The following is a 23,588-nucleotide window of genomic DNA, read 5'->3' on the forward strand; positions in this document are numbered from 1 at the left end:
TTCGCAAATGGCGCAGTCAAAGTTTGAATTTAAAATGTTTTTCAGTTTCATTTCACTCACAAAGTTGACTGTTTTCGCTTACAGCTCGTTAGGCAAACAAATTTTCATTGCAAGCGCATTTCAACTCTAACCTTTGCCAGGGCCAGCAATTTAAATATCGCTGTTGTTTTAATTGAAAACGTTTCAGGGCCTGCACAAAAATATTTCACTGGCTAATTAATTAAAAACACAAGATAAAAATTTTATTTCAGATGCAAACAAAGCTGAATAAAAACAACAAAAGCAACATCAACAACAAAAACTATACAAAAATATTCCGAGTTGTATGCAACAATTTTTAATTACGTCGGACCATTCTGTTAAAGTTGGCTTTGGCTTGTTATATTTGTTTTTCTGACTGTTGCGGTTGCTGTTGCGGTGGTTGTGGTGCCAGCTAAGCGTCGGGATGCTGCGGTGGACTAGCTTCTAAGCTCATAGTTTTTCTGTTTGCTTGTTAATAGCTGCCCACAAATACCTACCCTAACAAGACAGTGACAAACTGAAGGCGTACTAACCATGGCTGAATGACATAAAGACAGACGCCCTTAGCAGTTAATCTAGGTTGCTGCATTAACGATAATTAAATGTGACTGGTAATTTCTAGTTACTTAATTTTAGAATTTTGTGAGATCTGTGCAAGTTAAAAGGATGTATACATATATGCTTACATTTTAAAATTTACATTGATATTTAGAAAAAGTGAAATATAACCTTTTGTTGTTCTTGCTTCGGCAGAACATATACCAAAATTGGAATGATACAGAGATGATTAGCATTTCCCCTGCGCAAGGATGACACGCAAAATTTGAATCACTGATCCAGCAACACTTCTTTCCTCACCTTCTATCGAGAATATAAAATTAATAATTAAATACCTTCACAAAGCTCAGTTTTATGATGAAATTTATATCTTACTTACTTAGTTATGCCGCTACTTATTTAATATAAATACTAGATAACAAATATTGTTTAAGTTAAAAAACTACATATGTATTCTGTTTCTTTTTTAATTACTTGAACACACTATTTCATTGATTGTAATAGCTTAAGATCCTGGTAGTCATAGCTATTCAAACCCTGTTAGCTGTAAGTTTCTAACTTTAAGCTAGCATTAAATAAATAAATAAAAATAAAAACTTTTTGTTGCCTTTCCATAGATCAGTGCTCAATGCTTAGTTCAAAGGTATAAAGCAAAAGTGATTAATTGTCATTAGTTTCACATTTTTCTTCTAAGATATATTTACTCCGCCTCGGCAAGGCTCAAATTATTTATTTACTTTAATTTAAAAAACATAAATGTCGACATAGGCAAAATATTGAAAAGATGCAAGCGTCTAGCTCCCATTCGATAACAGCTGATATCGTTAAAAACTAGACTGAAATAGAAATTTGTAAGTCAATCTGTTGTGGAAGCCAGGAATACAATTAATCCACTGGCAAGAGCGTACGTTTTTACAAGTATAACACATTTTAATGCAATAACTATTTTAATTAATTGGGCATTCCTGATTTAGGTATGTTTTGATTTAAATTTTACAACATAACATTTGCTCAGTTCAAACAAAATGAAAATTCAATTGAAAGCAAACTAATAATATAGAGCTATTATAGTTTAAATTATTTAAAACAACCACATTGGCATTAAATAAATATGTATTATAAAAGTATATTCCTAAAATATTTAATCCTCTTAGTTGTATATTATTATTTTTTTACCCATATTTAACAACATAACTCGCTTATATCGAAAAGCGAACGAATTTATTTGCGTGCTGAATGGGAAAAATATTGCGCAGCTCAGCGCGTTTTTGGTTCGCTGGCTCTGAGATGCAACAGGCGTTGGCAGGCGGACACCTGAACGGTTTGTTGCGCACTCACGGGCTGCCACAGACAACGACCTAGCCACTGACCTAATTTAACTTGGATATGTACATATACATATACATCTATTTATGGGTGTGTGCGTGCTACTGCTGTTTGCCCTAATGCCGTTATTAGACCCAAAAGGCAGCAGCGCAAGGAAAAGTATGCTACTGTGATGGCATTGCTATTCTTCTTCCAGTTTTTGTTTGCTGCTGGGGCACAGGGCGCTCATAAAGCAAGCTAAGCCAGGCGCACATAATGATGAGCCCTAGACAAGAGACAGACGAGAGAACAGAAGGACGGGTAGTCGACAAGTCAACATCTCTCCCTTTCTCTGGGTAGATGTGTGCCTGTACCAAGTAAACAAAATCAAAGTGCAGTCTCACACTCGAGTACAGCAGAAGAGTCGAAAGGACTCACTCACTCATACATACACGTACTTGTACATACGTAGCACGCTTACCCGAAACACACGAGTGCGTGGATGGTCCGATAAGTAATTTCATGTATAGGAAATGCACCTGCAAAGGGAAAAAAGGTACATATATTAGATTAGTGCGAATGTATATTCTACACAGAAGAAGGCATGACAGATCCCACAATGCATTTATATTCGTGATAAGGATGACAAAGCGAGTCAATACAGCCATGTCCTTCTGTCCGTCTATATGAGCGCTTATTGCGACATGGTTATTGCTTAAAAAATTATAAGTAGAGGAATTCTTAGACTTCCTATTTATGTATTTGTAATAATGAATTTGTTCTAATAAACCGTGTAATAAAATTACTTTTTTCTTTAGTAAATACATACAATATACCATTTACCTGCCAAATCGGTTATTTGTCATACCAACCACTTACCTTTTAAGGCACAATGCCAAACAAAAAGATAGGAAGAGGGAGAAAGAGGGAACAACATACACAGACTGAAGCATGCACACTCTGGCACAGTGGCAATCATTTGCCACACACACACACGTAATCACGCATAGAGACAAGCAGGTGCTAATAATTTGCTGCATACTTTTGGGGAGCTGCTTGAATGAGCTTTCTAGTTTAATTTAAAATAATTACCTTTAAATGCGAGGAAAAACTACGCATATGTACATACTCGTATATGTGTGCGTGTGCGTGTGTGTGAGTGGCTTTTCTCAAATTTTCCGGTAAGCTGCCTGCCTTGCTTGTGTCTCACCGCACAATTATGTGTGATTTATGTGTGCATGTGTGCGTGCCTCTATCTCTCTCTCTCTGTCTGTGCAAATGTTGTTGCCGTGTGCAAGGAAACGATCCAACTGAGCGAACATGTCGAGTGGCATCAAAGCGTTATGTTGAAATTAATGAGCCCGTCCATTGCTCTACTCCATTGCCACATTCTTTACTTCCCTATGCGTCGATGTGTGGGTGTGTAGGTTTGTGTGTGTGTGTGCGTTTGGCATACAGATAAAGCCGGAAACGAGCTCAACCAGCAGCTGCCGGCCAATGTAAACCCACCCACACGCCCAGCTACAAGCAATACACAAACACACACCCTTATTAATAAATTTTCATACACATATGCAGTCGCATAAGTCACTCGCTTGCTGCTCGACTCATTTGGCTGGCAGCAGCAGCAGCAGCACTCAATGAATTTTTCACATTTCCATACGCTTTTCATGTGCTGCTGCCGCCAACAGAAAGAAGGCATTCGGTATTTATGACCGCCATAAACACAAGTCACAACTTAATACCTTATACTTATGCACTTTTATATAAAAGCCGACCGAACGGCCAACCGACCGCTTTTGTTATTAATGGCCACTGCCTTTTGTTTTAAAAATTTATTAAGCACTCGCACATTTGCGCGCCTACTACGTTTCCTCCTTTTCCCCATCCCCCATTCACCGAACTCTCTTACTCCTGTTTCGCTTTATATGCTGCACTTTAAACTCATCGCGGTCAATGCTATAATGAGCCTTCTGTTTTATTTATTTGCTTGTATGTCGTAGACTCTTTCTTTCTCCCCCTCTCTCTCTCTCTATCTCTCCCTCTCTCTTTCTCTCTCAGAATGTGTGTAAAATCCTTTGCTCTTGTGCCTGGTCACTTATATACATAAGTCCGAGTGTGTTGCCATGTTTGAGTGTCAGGGTACGAGGCACATTAAGTGAAAATTCTCCGAGGAGCTGCTGAAAAGGAACCGCAAACACATAAAGGCCAAATGGTCGTAGGTTGAGTTTAAAAGGCACAGACACACGTTCACAATGCCTGGCATTCAATTTAATGAGATTTTTAAATTGCCAGGCCAAGTGGTTTGTTGACAGCGACACACCGATACACACACTTCATTTTGCGATTAATCCCGCAAATAGCGATAGGCGACAAAATAAGCCAAACTTCTGCATACTATATACTTGGCATCGATTTTCCATTACCTTCTACTTTTCTCAATGTCTGCTGACTCTAATTCCCAGTGGATTTGCTTATATGCTCATTTATCAGATTTTAATTTACAATGTAAGAGGTATAGTTTCGTCACCCAAGAACCTTCATTATCACCAGCAACCGCTCTTGAATTGGTTTCGCTTGTTCACTAATAATAAAAACGTGCTGAAGCTCAAGACTTCTATTATAGAGCTAGGTGAATTTGCATACAAGTATTGCTGTTTTTTACACATCTATGTATTATGCGGGAACCTCCATAGACTCGTTATTACTATCATCGTTCCATCTAAAGTGCAACGCATGCTATGAGCGATGTCTAAGACGTCCTTGTAAGTTCCCTTTAATTCGCAGAATGTGATATTGACGCTATATAAAATGTTCTCCAACTTTAAGTCGGGTAAGGTTATTTTAATTCCTTTCAAATTAAGGACGCTTGAAGCTATTTAAGTCAGAAGTCACCTTACCTTATCAACAATAGCTTTTTTTGACAGAAGCCAAGAAGATTGATTTAAGGAGCCATTGATGTTATGCATACATATACATATTTAATGTATAAATATATTCAAGGAAATACTCGTATTATAAAAATGGTGAAAATTAATTTTTTAACCAAAAGAGCGTTTACAAGTATCGATCGATGCGATAAATTGATGTTTTGATTATGCTTAATTATATTACTAATAATTTCAATGAAGATTTTGGCTGATGTTTAATGAATTGGCAAATTGCAATTTAGACTTGTCCAATAGAAACTAATTAGTTATTATTATTGGACCGGATGATCGTTTGCAGGGGAAGTTAGCTACATTTGACATTTCTGTTATAAGTAGCAGTTGTTGTCACTCACGTCCAGCCGTTAACAAGGGCTGCCAAAGCCCTATTCCCGTTTACTTTGGAATGCAGCTTGAATAACATAGATACAGATATGTACATATGTACTTATTTATGTATAGTTTCAATAGCATTCATTTACTCCGAAATTGCATTTATGTGTGTCTATTTTGCGCATATATAGACCGAGTTGAGCCAAGGCAAGCACAACAGGCAGAGACAGAGATTATATTTATGGCTATAACATCCTTAAGAATTAACATAACACGATGAAACTTGATCTGACTACATATAGCATTGCCACAACGTAATTATATAAGACAAAAATTCCAAGAATTACGAGAGTTATGACAAATCATCAGAGGGAAAAAACACAAATCTGTCATTTAACTGACTTTGGTTTTGCTTGATTACTCTAGTACCTCGCATATTTTCTAAGATCCTTGCGTTCATTCAGACTCGCCTTGCCTAAAAACATTTTCAAAAGCAAACATGTTGTAAAGGAATTAAAATTCGTTTTCAGTTTCTTCTTTTCAGTTTTAAAGCTCCGCGGAGCTTTGAAGCGCGTCAGCAAAGTCACAGACCGAAAGCTGTACACTTTCAATTTACGCTTTCGCCGTACTCGAAAGCAGGCGACAACCCTGTCAGCCCACAGCATCCACTGCGCAGTTGTTCGAACTGTCAACCGGCGCGATGTGAAGCTGCAAGCTCTGCGCGTCTCGCCGCCCCTTCTCATTGCTCGCTTGGCTGCAACAGGACGCTGTTGTAGTATTTAAGTGAGAAGCCCTCATCGTCGCATGCTCAGTGGATTCTTGTCCTGCAGCAGAGTAGTTTTCGAGCTGTTAGCAGAGAAGAACGCGACTTGAACAAAGAAAGATGTTGTCGCGCGTTTGAAAAAAAAAATCGCACTAACACACACATACAATTATAAAAATAAGTGATAACAATAATAGGTAGAAATTGTAGAGTCTTAAATACACAACGACCACCTCAGTTCGATTTAAAAGGAGCTTAAAATGCTAACTGGCTGGCATCCGTGCATCCTTGGACTGCTACTCTGCCAAGTGGCGTTCAATTCGCGCTTAACACAAGCACTGCCCGATATCATCAAAATCGGTGAGTTCTGGTGCGGCTGAATATATCCTAAGAGGAAAAAGCCGCCTGCAAATATTATTCGAAAAGCGTTGCCAAAATACAAATACGAATTAGTGTCGTCGTCCGCCTCGTCCTCGAAACTACGCGTATCGATTTTTTTCACGTCATAATAAAAAGCGCGTGCCTGTGTTCGTGTGCGTGTGTGCTCATGTATATGTAATCGTATGTGTGTGTTTATGTTTTCGTTTGTTTGCCGCATCCGCACGGTCAATAGACTAAACACACACACACACACACAAATATGCATGGACATAAACACACACACACATACACCCCATCCCATGTCCAAATAGGCAAATTTGTATTTCCATTCCTGGGATGCGACAACGTGCACCAAATGATTTCATTGGTAACAACAATGCAATTTGATAAATCGCCGCAGGTGGCCTCTTCCATCCCTCCGATGATAATCAGGAGCTCGCCTTCCGCCAGGCCGTCGAGCGCATCAACGCCGACCGTTCAATATTGCCGCGCTCCAAGCTGGTGGCCCAAATCGAGCGCATCTCGCCATTTGACAGTTTTCATGCCGGCAAACGCGGTAAGTTGTGGGGTGGTTGGGTGGCTGGGAGTTGGGAGTTGGGAGCTGGAGGAAAGGCTTGTTTACCTTGCAGCTGCCACTCGCCAATGTGTTTTCTCTCTACAAGTATATATACACAAGTATGTAGTAGTAGTATAAGCAGAATGTGTGCCGGTGTGTTGTTTTTTTGGCAATCCCGGTTCATTTTCGTTTCGTTTGATTTGTTTTGATTAAAGCTGTCGCCTTTATCGCTGCTCGTCAATCCATTCGCTTGACTTTTGTTTTTGCCCTGGAAAATTTGATTTCATTTGATTTTTGATTTATTTCATGTACGAGCATGCACATACAATTGCCGCAGTGGGAGTGGGGTTGGGTGCTGAAAATCCTCTCAGTGTGGACAACTTGTTTTGCATATTTCACAGCAATTTGCGCAGTTTTTGTTTGTTTCGTTTGTTTATTTGTCTCGACGATTTGTTATGCTCTTTGTTGCTGCTGTTAATGGTCGCATTTCATTTGCAATTGTTGCACTTTTCAAACAATCATAAATCTTTCGTTCGCTCGCTGCGCTCCGTGGTTTGGGACCACAAAACGAATATATATACATATATTGTAGATTGTGTTTGGGGAGCATTTGCTGAATCGCAGACGCACTGCAAACTACAAGTATAAATGCATTTAGCATGGAATGCACTATTTTTGCTTTTTTGCTTGATAATTCAATTTATTAATTGCAATTACTTTTTTACTATCAAAAAACACTACAGAAGAACAACAAATTAATCACACTACTTTCATCGTTAGCAACATGCATTCGTGTCGTATAAATGATTTTGTTGATTATTTAGTTTTGGAATATTTTGTTAAGCAATTTTCTTGAATCATGATCAATGCATTTCCGGTGTGTAGAGGAAGTAGGGATTTGACGTACTACGGCAAAGTCTGTTCAAACGTGTTCCGTGATAAAATTTTGATAATTTCTTCATAGTTTGAGTGGATTTAATGGAACCCTTGATGATATTATTATTGCAAATAGTGTTATTAGTTGATTAGAATAAAAAGAAATAAAGAATGTCAATATATTATTAAATGCTTAATTTTCTTGTTCAAATTAAATTCTGTCCAGAATAAACCACAAATTACTTCTCATACTTGTATTGGCATACAAAGTAACTCCAAAGATAGTTGAAAAAATTATCTGTGAACGTTTTTTTGTGCAACCCATTTTTGTCAAGTATACATCAACTGCTTTCGTTGTGTACTGATTAGTGTTTTTTTTATTGCCCTGTCAATTGAAAAAGTCGTCATCAAATTCGTTACCGCCTTTTTTCTATGGTCGAGTTCTTGATTAAGTTTATTTCATCTGCTGTAAGAACTGTTACCTGACCTTTTATGAAACGCGGTTTACAGTTCCTTCGTAAAAGGCGACCACACCATGGCCGACGAACTTAGCTTTCTTTTCAGTTAGGCGCCTTAAAAGATATCCAACTTTTGGACAGTCGTTAAAATTCCAGGCTGTCGTAAAACAAGCGAAAAACAGCATCCGCTGTCGAACATTGTGATAAATGAGACACAAATAACGTCCCAGCTAAAAGTCTGCTTGCCCTGGTTAACTTAAAATACTTTTTGGCGCATTACTGAAAGCCAAAGTAAGACACTTTCATGGGCGACATGCAGGTGGGTTGCAGGTAGGAGCAGATAAACAGTAACGAGCGGGGCTAAACCAAAATACACAGGTGCATTATTAACCGCAGCATGAGAGCATAAGTACACATGGGTATGTAATGTACCCATCCACCCACCTATACCCTTATATAAATGCTGCTGCACCTGCACGTACAGAGCACATTTGATGTGAGCCTTGAAGTAGCGCCGACCGCCAGACCACACGAACCCATGGCATCGAGGCGGGCGGCATGTGAAACAAAATCTAGAGAGCAAATGGAATTATGTCATTTTGAAGAGCTATCTAAATATGCTATGACTATGCTAGCATTACTGCAACTAAGTACATTACTGCTACTTGGGCTCGTTCTGCCATAGAGAACCTCACATACACTGTGCCTCAGATTATCCGCTGGCAGTGCACTGTACACACATATACTATACATATACTTATATACATGTATGTATGTGCCTGTCGATGGGATTTTATGAACAGGCAACAGAAAACGCATTACTGGGAAATCAATTCGAAAAGGGGTTGGGGTGGAGGTCGGTTGCCAGCTGCCTTGGGGACTTGTATTTCACTCAATTTGCCATAAGAAAAATGCCCCAAAACTACTCCAAAGTTTAAGAGTGACTGCAAAAGTTTGGCAATTATCAAACTAGTTTAAAGCCAATTTATATTTGTACAGTCGAACTTCATTTTAAAAGAATCAACTGGTTAGCAAAAACAAGTTTAATACTTATATACTTGTACATACATTTTGATGCTAACAACCGCAAAGAAGTTTTTTATATGTTCCTATACAAAGATGTCCTTTATCTTAAAAGTAACTTGAAAGTAACTATGATTTTAATCAAAAAACGGAGCTCACTTTGAAATCTTTGATTCTGTTTTTTAGCTGTCAATAAAGTGTTTTGTCGAACTAACTTTCTTTCTATTAGAAAATTAAAATTCAGCACCAATAGATACATATACTATATATGTACGTGTATTGTTAAATTTGAACAGACTTAAAATACTTTTTTGGCGCTTTACAGAAAGCTTACTAAGTATCATAAACAAGTTCTCTAACGGTTTGAAGAGAGCATTTTAACTAATTTAATTTAGAATTCTGTGATATAGAATTATTTATTAATACCATACCAATTAAATTTAGAACTTGTAGAAAACATGATGAAAACATCTATCATCAATATTATCTTAGATTGGTTGCTTTTAATTAGCTTTGTTGGATTCGTTGGGATTGCTAAATAAAAAGATTATTTTAAATCAAAATCAATTAATATAAATTATAGTTGGGTTTATATTTTTCTTCAAAATTATTTGCTAACCTTCTGGTCCTGGTTTATTGTTATTTATTCCTTAAATTATCGATGTCATTGTTTTATCAAAATTATAACCAATTTTATACTATTTTTCCAGCACGATAAACTTTCTGTTTATTGCTGGGCATTCTTACATTTTAGTTCAACAACAAATTACAAAATGTTCACAACCATTACTTCTAATTTAGATGTATTTTGAAGGCAATTAAAACATCTTAACCGACTGTAGACAAAATCAAATTTAAAAGTCAATGTCCTTTTAAAACCCACTCCTTCGTGTGAGATCTCAAAGTAAAGAATCTAATAACTAACAAATGTAAGCTTGTGTGTCATTTTACCTTTCCTCTTTTGAGACTACTAATTGGGTTTGGAGGAGAACGCTTAATTAGAGAGAAATTACGTGCAATTGTATACTTATTCGTTGTGGGGGAAGTTAGTCTGTTATTCGAATATGTGTATCTATCTACATATGTGGCATGTGCCGTTCTGTTTTACAGTTTGCGGTTTGTTGAACATTGGCGTCGCTGCAATTTTTGGGCCACAATCCTCGCATACCGCCAGCCATGTGCAGAGCATTTGTGACAACATGGAGGTAAGTGGCAATACGGGAGAGGGGGCGCAGTCGGTTGAGTGTGTGAAGGCGGGCTCGGTGCATAAACAAGTGACATGTATTTTCACTGCAGCAGCCAGAGACTTAACTCCCCCCAGAGCATTCAAGTGTTAATAAAACCCTTTAAAATACGATTTGAATCTCAGATACCCCACTTGGAGAATCGCTGGGACTACAGGCTGAGGCGGGAAAGTTGCCTTGTGAATCTTTATCCGCATCCTAATACGCTTTCAAAGGTATGTGAAGGCAACATGCTAATTCCTATGCACACAATTGGCATACGGAGTGTTTCGATGCAAGTGTATTTCGCTTTTGTATGTCTTGTCTTACCCCAGGCTTATGTGGATATTGTGCGTCATTGGGGCTGGAAGACGTTTACCATAATCTATGAGAACAATGATGGGATTGTGCGACTGCAGGAGCTGCTCAAGGCACATGGCATGACACCGTTTCCCATTACTGTGCGTCAACTAAGCGACAGTGGCGACTATCGGTAAGTGGTCTGTCTACTTGACATCGTGGCACACAATGCTTGACACTCCCACCTCACTTTTTCCCCCGACAGACCGCTACTTAAACAAATCAAGAACTCCGCCGAGGCACACATTGTGCTCGACTGCTCCACCGAGAAGATTCACGAGGTGCTGAAGCAGGCGCAGCAGATCGGCATGATGAGCGACTACCATAGCTATTTGGTTACCTCGTTGGATCTGCACACTGTCAACTTGGATGAGTTTCGCTATGGCGGCACCAACATCACCGGCTTTAGACTGATAAACGACAAGGTCGTAACGGATGTGGTACGTCAGTGGAGCATCGATGACAAAGGCATGCTGCGTTCGGCCAATTTGACGACCGTGCGATCGGAGACCGCCCTCATGTACGATGCAGTGCATCTATTTGCCAAGGCTCTACACGACCTGGACACATCGCAGCAGATTGACATACATCCGATAAGCTGCGACGGCCAGAGCACTTGGCAGCACGGCTTCAGTCTGATTAACTACATGAAGATTGTGGAAATGAAGGGGCTGACGAATGTCATCAAGTTCGATCATCAAGGCTTTCGAACAGACTTTGTCCTGGATATTGTGGAACTCACGCCGGCTGGCATACGTAAAATAGGCACCTGGAACTCCACACTGCCGGAGGGTATCAACTTCACCAGGACTTTCAGTCAAAAGCAGCAGGAGATTGAGGCGAATTTGAAGAATAAAACGCTCATTGTCACAACTATATTGGTGAGTGTGGACAATCCGCGTATAATTAGAGCCATTCCATATTCTACAATTTCATCCCCATTGTTCACAGAGCAACCCCTATTGCATGCGCAAGGAATCGGCGGTACCGCTATCCGGCAACGATCAATTCGAGGGCTATGCTGTGGATCTTATACATGAAATTTCCAAGTCTCTAGGTTTCAACTACAAGATACAACTGGTGCCAGATGGCAGCTATGGCAGTCTTAACAAAATGACCGGGTAAACCAGACAATCTGCAGCATACGAGTATGAACTCCTCTCTTTAATATATATTTTCTTCTTACAGCGAGTGGAATGGCATGATTCGGGAGCTGTTAGAACAACGCGCAGATCTGGCCATAGCCGATCTAACTATCACATTTGAGCGCGAACAGGCCGTCGATTTTACCACACCTTTTATGAATCTGGGTGTTTCCATACTATATCGCAAGCCCATCAAGCAACCGCCCAATTTATTCTCCTTCCTCTCTCCCCTTTCGCTCGATGTTTGGATCTACATGGCCACAGCCTACTTGGGAGTCTCAGTACTGCTCTTTATACTGGCCAAGTGAGTGAAATTATAATGCATTCATGCATTCTGTTATATAAGTCTTATCTCCCGACAGATTCACCCCCTATGAGTGGCCCACCTACACGGACGCACATGGAGAAAAGGTCGAGAGTCAGTTCACTCTGCTCAACTGCATGTGGTTTGCCATCGGCTCGCTAATGCAGCAGGGCTGCGACTTTTTGCCCAAGTAAGACGATATAACATCCCAAAGCTTATATACTATGCATATATGTATAATCGACACCGTGTTCTTTGCAGAGCACTATCGACGCGCATGGTAGCCGGCATGTGGTGGTTCTTTACACTGATCATGATCTCATCATACACCGCCAATCTGGCTGCCTTTCTCACAGTAGAGCGTATGGACTCGCCCATCGAGAGTGCTGAGGACTTGGCTAAGCAAACCCGCATTAAGTATGGTGCGCTTAAGGGTGGCAGTACGGCAGCGTTTTTTAGGGTAAGTTATAAATCGAGGCTGGAATCTTTGGATCTATCTTTTCCGGAAGATCAGAATACATCATAAAGGCACCAAACTTAGTATGTAGACTCCCAAGCATCCGCAGGATAAAGACATATTCTTGTAAAAGACAGCTACATCAGTGATAATCCCTCTGATCTTACAGGACTCAAAAATCTCGACATATCAACGAATGTGGTCGTTCATGGAATCTGCACGGCCCTCAGTCTTTACGGGCAGCAACGGCGAGGGTGTTGATCGTGTGGCAAAAGGCAAAGGTAGGGCACAGAAAAATCTGTTATATACATATATATGTATGTCTTATAATATTTTTATAATAAACGCCCACAGGTTCCTACGCATTTCTCATGGAGTCCACATCCATCGAGTATGTCACCGAGCGGAACTGCGAATTGACGCAAGTTGGTGGAATGTTGGACACCAAGAGCTATGGCATTGCCACACCACCGAGTAAGTGTACACTAACGCCTTCTAAAGCCCTCTATAAATATAACCATTCTGACTGCAGACTCGCCGTATCGCACAGCCATCAATAGCGTCATACTCAAGTTACAGGAGGAGGGAAAGCTGCACATTCTGAAAACGAAATGGTGGAAGGAGAAGCGTGGCGGCGGGAAATGTCGCGTGGAAACTTCGAAGTCATCATCGGCTGCTAATGAGTTAGGACTGGCGAATGTGGGCGGGGTGTTCGTTGTACTAATGGGCGGCATGGGCGTGGCCTGTGTCATAGCTGTGTGCGAATTTGTGTGGAAGTCGCGTAAGGTCGCCGTCGAGGAGCGTCTAAGTGCCATATTGAATGAATGAGAAAAGTCGTAAACCCGTGATGAATGGGTTTAAGATCGACAACTTTGAACAAGGAATCAAACCATCAAAACGACACCAGCAATAAAGAGCGTACAATATATTTTGTATTTGTGGAAACGCCTGCATACCAATTCAAATTAAATTCAAGCAAATTCGCAGAAAGAACGACCAACAACTGAATACAACAATTTTGGCGTAAAGCCATCGGAGCTGTTTGAAATTATTAGAAGTTCTTATGAAGATCTGATATTTCTGGATCAAAATTCATAGACCGATATTATATGCTAAATACCAACTATATGTGAAATCCAATCGAAAATATACACAAAATACCTACACACATATAAATATATACACGAGAAAACAACATATATAAGTACATATAACAAAGGGAAATCGTATGCATTTATATTTGAAAGCATTTTTGGGAATTGTACTATAGATGTAATTGTAGCTAAATTATATACTAACATATATGTATATACTATATACGACAACAAATACTTTCATAGCTCTGTGTATCTGAGTATCTATGAGATTTACTTGTACATGCATTGGTTATCCCTGAGATACGTTCGTTACATGAAACAATTTGCACAATTTAAGCAGCAACAACAAAAACAAACCAAAAACCAGGGTTTTGCATTCTGCTCATTGTTGCGCTTAAACTCATTTAGTAAGTTAGCATTAAGTTTCGTCAATAAAATATCCCATAATACATTTGAACATGGTCTATTACTTATCTTTACACAAATTATAGGCAACGCACTAAAAGCTCCCTCCACTGATACCTGAGGTGCTGGCGTATCATGCGTCAGTCCTGAAGACAATACACAGCAGGTAAAAACAGGTAATACACACAAAACAGATTGCTGCAGCCCGACTATAAAATCCTCTATACCCGGGGGGAATTTGTATTTTTTCACAAATTCAGAATGTGTTGGCACATAGAGCTATATATATAATAAAAATAATAATATATTGTGTTTTTTATTTTATTTTATTTTAACTACAATTCTAACCAAATATAAGTAAACAAAAAATTTAAAAAAGAACAATTGAACGACATAATTAGATCTTAAATATTAATTTTTCATACTAATAAATCATTATTAGCGGTGCACGGAAGATTGACAAATTCAAATTTTAATCAGGTATCAGAAATACTCATATCATATAGATTCAACACTTTTCAGGTAGCCCGCCAACATTATAATACCAAAAATTTTAGTGTTTTAAAATATTCGATAATATATCGATTTCTCATGTTAGATATCATTATCGAAGTAATAAGCATCCCTAGGCGTCCAGCAATTCGTGCAAAATTCTGAAAATTGCAAAAAAAAGTACACAATTTGTATGTTTTTAAGGAACATAGACATTTGCTTCCATTTAAATTCGGTTTTACATATTTAATCATGTCGTTTTGGATATTTGTTCTTCGCTAAGTCACGAATCACTGTGTCAACAAAACGGTCGACATCATAAACCAGTCACAACGCAGCAGAAGAAAAAAGGAAATGTGTCCAATTTCAAAATAAATAATTGCAATTACAGCAATTTAAGCCTGGCTTAAATGATCTGTTAGTAGTCTACCAGCCGCTTATTCTTCAATATGTCTAGTTCGGTATTTACCGAGATTCCGAGCGGCAGATCAGCCGCCGACGGGGACTCGAACCTAGTTGTTGTTTATAGCAAGCATGGCATTACATTTGACAACCGCGGCATTGAAAAAATTATGGGTAAGTTTAATCATATTAATATAACATATACCAATTAAGAAGCAAACACTTTTCAGAAGAAAAATCGATCTCGACAATTAGTGTTGTCCGGCTTACGTCTCCAACGCCTAGCATGGTAGATGAGGAAGAAGCGGAACGCCTAGAAGAGCTAAAGCATTATCTGGAAACAGGCTCAGATCGAGATGACTCGGACAGGGATACTGATATCGCAAGTAGGAGTGGCTGTGAAGATGAGAAAAGCGAAAAGGAGCACTTAACTGGAGATGATAATGATGACAATAGTGTTGATCAAGATCACGATGACTCTACGGAAACTGAAGTAGAGGCGGCCAAAGCAAAAAAACGACCCGGCCGAAAACCGAAAGTTATCAAAAAACAAAAAAAGCGTCGGAAACTTAAGGAACGTCCGCAGATTGTAGGGCTGTCTGTAGAACAATTTTACACAGATAGTAACGCCGATCTGGTTGTAAAGAATGCTCTAAGTAATATTTAACCACTGTATATGCAAATGCACCTGTTTAACTTAATTCATTTCTAGAAATCGCTGGCCTCTCCATATTTAAACGAACAGCAGAGACTGATGCCCTGCTGGAAATAATCAGGAATGATCACAATTATACGCCATTCACATCGCCGGAACAAATGAAAGCGCACAAAAACGCTGAAAAACTAGATGCTGAAAGGCAACAGATACATGGAAAAAAATTTATTGTACAGGCGCCAGCTCATTTAAAAATGCAAAGTTCTAAGAAGCGAATTCAAGTTGTTCCATTTAGTCAAGTTCAAACGGCAGTACAGCAAAAGTTTGAAAGGAAGATGATTATTGAAAACCCTGGGTTGAGAATAATGCGAAACATTAGACCCATTGCCAAGACTTGTAAATTAGCTACAGATAACATCGAGGATAATGAAGACGCCCATACTTCAGTCAATGCTGACGATGAAAATGTTGATGCGGAGAAATCATATGACTCGGAGGACATCGAGCCAGTAAGCGAGCAAAGCGAGGAATCGCGTGATACGGACAATGATCGCGATAGCGATATTGACTTTAAAATGAATTATAGTCGCAACTCAACTAAACGGAGACGAGTGAAAAAGCTAACTAGGAGAACAAACGTGACTACAGCACGTAGTGCGGCGGTGGTGCATAAGCCTCTTTCACAACATTTTCCTCATATAAAGCGTCGAAAGCTCATGCAGGATGAAAGCTGCTATGCTGATCGACCCAAAACAATACTTCAAACAACTAGAGTATCTGTAGGACGTCCCGCGAATACCCAATATCCAAAAACCCCCAACAGCACAAAATCTTCGCCTACTATTTCTTCAAACAGTAAGCAACTCACACCTGAAGCACCCAGAATGGCTTCTCCATCACCCATAACATCAGCAACTCCGAGAATGCGCAGAACACCTGTCGTCCAAGTGGGTGCAATGGCGAAGACGACAGGGTCTGGCTCTTTACTGACGCCCCCACAAGAGGTTAAAGAGATTATCATAAATAAAAAACTGACCAGCCCTAAGGGAGTGTTCACGAATCTAAACACTTTGTTGACCGATAGCATTGAAACGGAATGCGTTCCGCGTCCAGTAAAACAACGACTGCTATTGGGATCTACAGGGCCGTATAACACAGCAATCACAACGGCTGTTGCATCTAGGTCGAGCACAATATCAGCACAATCATCTTCAAAAGGATTTATGCCTATTGAAGTAAACACGGCGTCATCACACAAATTACCCGCGCAGATTGTGATCGAGACCCATCAGAGCTCTTCTGAATTGGCAGCCGAACACAACCAACAACTTGATCTTATAAACTCAATAGTTCAGGATGAACTGCTCAAGGCTGATAGTGTGATGGAGAAGCAACCAACAAGTGCAGATGAAAGCATACCAAAAATCGTAAAAATGTTGGAAAACACGGTTGCGGGTTTGGATCAGGCCATGGCTCCCAATTCGAATAAAGGCGCATCATTTGAAGACCCCACGACAAATGATTGCCAGAACATTGGTGTTATTGATGACATTGCGACTCCATTGTTGGCAACCCCAGACGAAGATGAAATAACGGCTGATTTTCTCCAGCATGTCGTCGGACTTATCGAAGAAGACAAACAGTTTGAGGCCGAAGTTGTCAAACAAGTGCTGGCGAGTGCAGATTCTGGAAATTTAAACATTGGAGGAACCATTGATACAATAGAAAGTGTTGCTGCGCTACCTAGTAATCCCTCTATATTTAATGCTGAACGGCCGTTAACCCAGGTATCCATGAATCAGGTAAATATGTGCTGAGTAACTTTTTAACGAACTTTTTACATATTCATATGTATTTCCAACAGCCCCCAGCTTTTGGAACTAATGTCATGTCGACCGATCATCAGCCCATAGCTTGTAGTACGCCATCGCGAGTAATAGCACCACAAGCTGGAACAACTCCAATCAATTCTGAGACAAAGATTGTACGTGGTAATGGCCGTGTCATTTATCTTCCACCCATAGAGGCGCCCACAACGCGCGCTAAACGTCGGGCTCAAAATATATCAACTGATCTGAGCAACATCAGCATTCTGCCGTGCGAATCAAACCGTGTTAACAGTCAAATAAAGAGTACAAGCTTTGACAACGAGAGTTTTGTTGCACAGTCTACCGCAACAACAAGCAATGTTAGCGGTATCCGATACGCGCCTAAAGAAGATATTGTGAACACAAGAATGATGTCTGGGAGACCAGTTTCGTCAAGATCAAGCAAACAGAGCACTGGCCAAGCTAATGATACAGAAGCATCAGAGTCTCAGGAGGATGACGATGACCCAAACAAGTAAGCAAATCCTTACTCCTTATTGTTTATGCGTTAACGACTTCTTTCAGATTATGGTGCATATGTCGCCAACCACACAACAATCGTTTTATGATATGCTGCGATCTGTGTGAAGATTGGTATCACGGCACATGTGTTAGTGTAACAAAAGCTATGGGTCTGGATATGGAACAGAAAGGCATTGATTGGAAGTGCCCCAAATGTGTAAGGGTTCAGGAGGAGAAGGTAGTAAATAGAAATTTAAAGATGTTTGCCTACTATTCAGCACTTTGCTTATATTTCAGACACAGCCCCGAATAACTGATATGCTGTTAAATAGGCAACCCATGGACGAAACTCAAAAGGATTCACATCTAAAGTCGAAAGAGAGTGTTGATATAACTAACCAACCGACCGAAGTAAAATGTGTACCTCAATTAATAAAACAGTCTTCGATGTCGACTTTGCTGGAGCCTGGCAGCAACGCACCGTCAAAGAGACGCTTACTGCCTGTTGCACCTGTAAAACTTGATGTCTTAACACCACAGCAGGCAATTGCAAGCCGAGAGCTAGGCAATGCAAACGATAAGCAGCACGGTCAAATGCTAGCTATGAAACTTAAGGTATCAGATAAAATGCAACAACAGAAGCTGAACTTCCCGAAGCTGAGTTGCAAAATGTCGGACACGTTGGAGTCCAGCTGCATCGTGTGCAAGAGGCCATCGCGAAGCAATTCAATCTACTGCAGCGACGAATGTATACGGAAATATGCCCAATCTGCTATCCAAACGCAAAATGTGACTAAAAGTCCCGAAACCATACACTCTTCGGTGATGGTGCCCGCTGGATTGGATGTCAAGAAGAATAAAAAGAAGAACCTTTTTGAAGACATGTTACGCCAGGCGGATTCATTGTCCAAAGTAGAAAGGGTGTGTCAGCAACGAGAGCTAATGCGAATGGTTTTAATATTTAACATATATTTCAGATTAATGTTTTTGAACGTAAAACTGGACGTGTAATTTGTGGACAAAACGCGCCGACCGTGCATCAGCTAAAAAAGTGGCTACAGGAAAATCCTACATTTGAAGTAGTGCAACCCGGCAGTATTGAAGCTAAAAAAATAGAGGTAAGGACCTAACCCGTTATATAAAAATAATGTAACAACTGTAAGGTTGACGTAGAAGTAAAGATAATATGTAGGTGATAAATTTTTTCCAGAAACGTCAGCAGAACCGGTTGGATCAGTCATCAAATGGTCCTTCCTTTATACAAAAATCGAACTGTGTTGTAGTTACTGCGCAGTCACATACACCAACGAGGCAGTCCGAGGCAGTAAAATCTTCTCAAACGTTGCTAACAAGTCGAACATCATCCAGCCCAAAAACTGTCATTTCAGAAATGCGTTCTGTTGAAAGAAAGGATAAGAATAACACCAAGACTAGGGACTTCTCCAATACTCCTCGTCGTACGGCGGAAAGGGACATTGACATCTCCAAGCCAGAGCCTATACGCATAAATGTGCGCCGCACTCTAATGGAGCAGTTAGTTTCCCGCATTAAGGAGGCACAAGCAATGGACGCGCAAAGTGCCATGTCATCTACACCCAGAGAATGGCTGACTGTCGAGGAGGTGGAAAGCTTTGCCAACTCTGTAGAACTTGAAATGTACAATTCATTCAACCGTGATGTCGGTGCAAAATACAAGTCCAAGTATCGCTCACTGATGTTTAACATTAAGGATCGTAAGAACAAAACTCTGTTCGAAAAAATATGTGCGAAACAGATAGAGCCAAAACAGCTTGTGAAAATGACACCTGAGGAGCTGGCCAGCCAAGAGCTAGCCAAATGGAGAGAAGAGGAGAATAGACACCAATTAGATATGATTAAAAAATCCGAGCTAGATATGATAGCGTGTTCTAAAAATTATATGGTTAAGACTCATAAAGGTGAAGAAATCATCGAGACGAAATTAAATGTGACTCTACCAGATGAAAACCAGGTGGAGATGGACAGTTTTGAAGTGACTAGGTCACAACCCAGCGAAATAAGGAGCAGCAATGAAAAAGACTATATGGTTGGCCCTGATACCGAGGGTACGAGTTCAGCAGAGAAAAACTCTGCATTGGGAAAGGATGCAGAAAAAGAGAAGCACAACAAGGTACGCCCTAAAAGCAGTGAACGAGATAGGGAACGGAATAAAGAACGTAAAAAACATAAAAGTCATAAGCGAAGTCACCACCAAAGTAATAAAAGAAGTCGAAGTCGGTCAAGCAGCCGCGGTCAGAGCGTGGAAATGCGACATAAAACTGCTCCACGTCGTGAAGATCACCAAGATGGCGATCACAAAAAGGCTAAGGACCAAAATATTTTAAATGAAAATCATGAATACCCTGAAGTAATAGAAAAAAGAGAAAAGTCGCCACTTCGTCGAATAATAACTGAGAAGAAACAGGAAGAAGCAAGCCCAAAACCGCCAATTTATAATTTGGTAGATCAAATTCTTGAATCTGAAAAAACTGTCGAGCAGGCAGCTAATTTAGTAGAATCCTCAAAGGCCCCAAACAAGGTAGGACCTCCCGTATTTACAACCATTCCGACTGCATCAAATCTATCTACCAACCCGCATCCGGACAAATACTCACGTTATATGCAGGGACATCCTTCACGAGCCCTGTGGTCGGGCAGATTGAACATGGTTGATGTCGCCGACTTCCATATAGTTATTCATCCCGTAAATGGAAACTCTCAGCAGCTCGTTAATCGTTTTCCGCCAAACTTGGAAGTCATTGGTCGGATTACAAGCGAAAATGTCTGGGACTACCTTAAAAAGATTAAAAAGAGCCCCACAAAGGAGATTGTGACAGTTGGTCTATTCCCCTCTAGCCCCTCTGAAGTTGATAGCTTCAAACATTTCTTTCAATACCTAAACTCTCGTCAACGCCTTGGAGTTTTAGGCGCAGATCCCGAAGAAATTCGCGACTTTTATATTTACCCCTTGGGCGAAAGAGATAAAGTACCTAGTGTATTACGAACTGCAGATCACGAGCCGTTTTACGATAAAGATCACAGGCCCAACACCCTCTTGGGTATTATAGTACGCTGCATTGGAAAACGTCCCGGGTTGCTCAATTCATCACCACAAACACTCCCCACGTCGAGCGCAATCAGCAAGCAAGTAAAGGTAAGGTATTGATTATAATCATTTGAATTATTTAAGTTTATTTGAATATTTAATTTTTTTAATTGAATCATCCAGAAAGATTCCCTAAAGTATATAAGCTGTGGAACTTCAAAGTCCAGCAAAAGGCAAATTTATGTTTTTCTAACTTTTGGGAACAGGATGATATACTTACATTTCATTTGCATTAATTCAGTCTGCAAAAGTCTGGATGGTAGGATTGGGGTGCATCGAATAAAAACATATGACATGCCCTTCCTAACAAAATCCGTCATAAATATTCTTTAGTTTGAATTTTTCATTTAAACCTTCCGCTGGTATTTTCTTCTTAAATTGTATTTGAATACTTAATTAATTAATAATATTTTCGGGTATTTATGTCGTAATATATACAACTAAATACTTAAATTCTTTTTTATTTTTCAGTTGCCGCATAAGCCACGTGCTACAATTAATACTACACCTCCTCCAAACAGTCCGAAGCGAAAGCGTAGCAGGCACTCGACCAGCTCAAAAGACGACGAATTTGATATTGATGCAATTATTAAAGCCCCCATCGTTGCCAAAACTAAAAAAAGTAAGTAATAGTAACCTTTTTCCAAGCAAAAAAAGAGCATCGTTTGAAGAAAACACATTAAGAGGGTAAACCATTTTTTGTAGGAATTTCTCAAAATGCAATATTTTTTTGCACTTATATCTAGCAGTGCAATATAAACGACTTTTTAAGATGCACAGTCTGAATACTCTTTCGTTCGACGTAGACTAGGGCACAAATATGTATCTTGCTAAGTTTTCTAAATATTAATAATTATTATACTGAGTATGTATATAGAAAATTTTGTTTACTTTTATAACCTATAAATTATAAGTGATATGATTGGATCTGTTAATCAAATTTTTACATTTATTTTGTTTGATATTTGGTATATCGTCTGAGATATTATTAGTTTATTCTTTCTGGTATTTTAGTCGATTTTTCTAACACTGAAATATTATGAAGTTCTGTGACTTCTTCACGAGTTTTACGGCAGTTTTTCATGAGTTCTTCCGAGTTGCTCTATGAACATGAGACATCGGGCCTTATAACCACTACACGAGTTAAGAAAATATACTAATATCGACTCATTTCATCATATTGATCAAAAATATATAGATATACTTGTATATACATTTTGAATACTAATTTTGGCTATTCTACCTCTTATACTTGGGTAGAGGGTAAACAAAATTCGCAAAATTTTCGTGATTTAATATTTGTGTACTAAATAACTGGGTATATTGCGAGCAAATGCATACTCTTCTTCGTTCGTGATTGCCAATAACTGCTTAATATAAAATATTGCTTTACAGTTAATACTGATTTATCTGCCAGTGTGGAGTTGGGCCAGGAAGACCCCAACGAGCCGTATTCGCCAGGTGGGAGCTCAGACGATGACTTACCAGCTACAACCACCAATAAATATGACTTAAAACGCAAGGTAGAAGAAATTAACAAACAAATAGCTGCGCAACAAATTGAAATTGCTGGATTGCTGCATTCTGCAGAGCCGCCTGTAAGTGGATTTTTTTTGCCTTACCTCTTATTTGATTGCTGTTCATTCTCCTGGTTAGGTGTTGGAAACGTCTAATGTGCTTGCGGGAATTTCAATTCCTCCAAATCTATCAAGCATATTGGCCCGAATCAAGGATAAATCGGAAGTTGTTGTTAAAGAAATGCCGACCTCTGACGATATATACAATCCCGAGAGTACGATCTCCTCAAACAGCTCATACACTCTAGGTATGCAGAATAGAACTACAAAAGATCTATTGATTAGGCAGCGTAATACAATTTTTTTTTTGCTTTACAGCAGAACAAGCGAGAAAATCGACGAGTCGCTTGGCGCAGCTAAGTGAAGCTGAGCTTCTTAGCATGGTGCCAGATGATCTTATAGATGTCGCGCCCAAATCGTCTACTAGATACGAGGAGCCTCCGCCGCCAGGCGTTTAGTTTAAGCTGAAAACAGTTAAAATTAATCTAAAGTAGCTTTAATGTGCGTGTGAATGATGTTACTGTCAGTTCCAATAGGATTCCTAAAATATCTCTTTGCATACTTGTTATTTTTGAGTTTCCACCAAGTAATATTTTAATGAATTCATTCTCCATTAAATATATAAATTTTAAATCCCTTCGAAAACAAACCTTGTTAGTAGCCCTTCTTAAACGTTTATATCTGAAACCAATTTCAATCAATTTGATTTTGTTAATTTTTACTGAAAATTGTTCCACGTAAAGCAGCTCTAAAAACCCGCCTGTATTATATATAAAAATTGAAATAAGAGATGTGTTTACCACCTCGCCGCCAAAG

General features: G+C 39.5%; 2 protein-coding genes and 1 non-coding gene across 4 annotated transcripts; all 3 read left to right on the forward strand.

Moving 5' to 3' along the window:
• Positions 1–758: 758 nt before the first annotated feature.
• On the forward strand, positions 759–873 carry LOC115622054. Its single transcript, XR_003995310.1, has one exon. It is a non-coding gene; the product is annotated as a U6 spliceosomal RNA (small nuclear RNA).
• Positions 874–6,087: 5,214 nt separating this feature from the next.
• On the forward strand, positions 6,088–13,843 carry LOC115620548 (glutamate receptor ionotropic, kainate 2). Its single transcript, XM_030513830.1, has 13 exons — positions 6,088–6,267; positions 6,689–6,844; positions 10,312–10,406; positions 10,571–10,660; positions 10,760–10,917; positions 10,990–11,665; positions 11,736–11,905; positions 11,973–12,233; positions 12,292–12,423; positions 12,495–12,693; positions 12,860–12,971; positions 13,045–13,164; positions 13,223–13,843. The coding sequence occupies exons 1-13, from the start codon at positions 6,168–6,170 to the stop codon at positions 13,516–13,518; spliced, it is 2,565 nt and encodes an 854-aa protein (XP_030369690.1). The 5' UTR covers positions 6,088–6,167; the 3' UTR covers positions 13,519–13,843.
• A 1,008-nt stretch (positions 13,844–14,851) lies between these two features.
• On the forward strand, positions 14,852–23,587 carry LOC115620614. 2 transcript variants are annotated; one of them, XM_030513932.1, is made up of 12 exons: positions 14,852–15,260; positions 15,317–15,742; positions 15,799–17,543; positions 17,606–18,084; positions 18,135–18,309; positions 18,369–18,992; positions 19,049–19,189; positions 19,282–21,243; positions 21,667–21,817; positions 22,591–22,793; positions 22,852–23,020; positions 23,091–23,587. In XM_030513932.1, exons 1-12 carry the CDS (start codon positions 15,134–15,136, stop codon positions 23,228–23,230), a joined length of 6,342 nt encoding a protein of 2,113 aa, XP_030369792.1. In that variant the 5' UTR covers positions 14,852–15,133; the 3' UTR covers positions 23,231–23,587. The 2 variants fall into 2 exon arrangements, with proteins under 2 accessions (XP_030369792.1, XP_030369793.1); XM_030513933.1 differs by having other exon boundaries at positions 23,094–23,587.
• The last annotated feature ends 1 nt before the right edge of the window (position 23,588 follows it).

This window comes from Scaptodrosophila lebanonensis, unplaced genomic scaffold, assembly GCF_003285725.1.
Source record: "Scaptodrosophila lebanonensis strain 11010-0011.00,11010-0021.00 unplaced genomic scaffold, SlebRS2 tig00000024-arrow-pilon, whole genome shotgun sequence".
Taxonomy (NCBI): domain Eukaryota; kingdom Metazoa; phylum Arthropoda; class Insecta; order Diptera; family Drosophilidae; genus Scaptodrosophila; species Scaptodrosophila lebanonensis.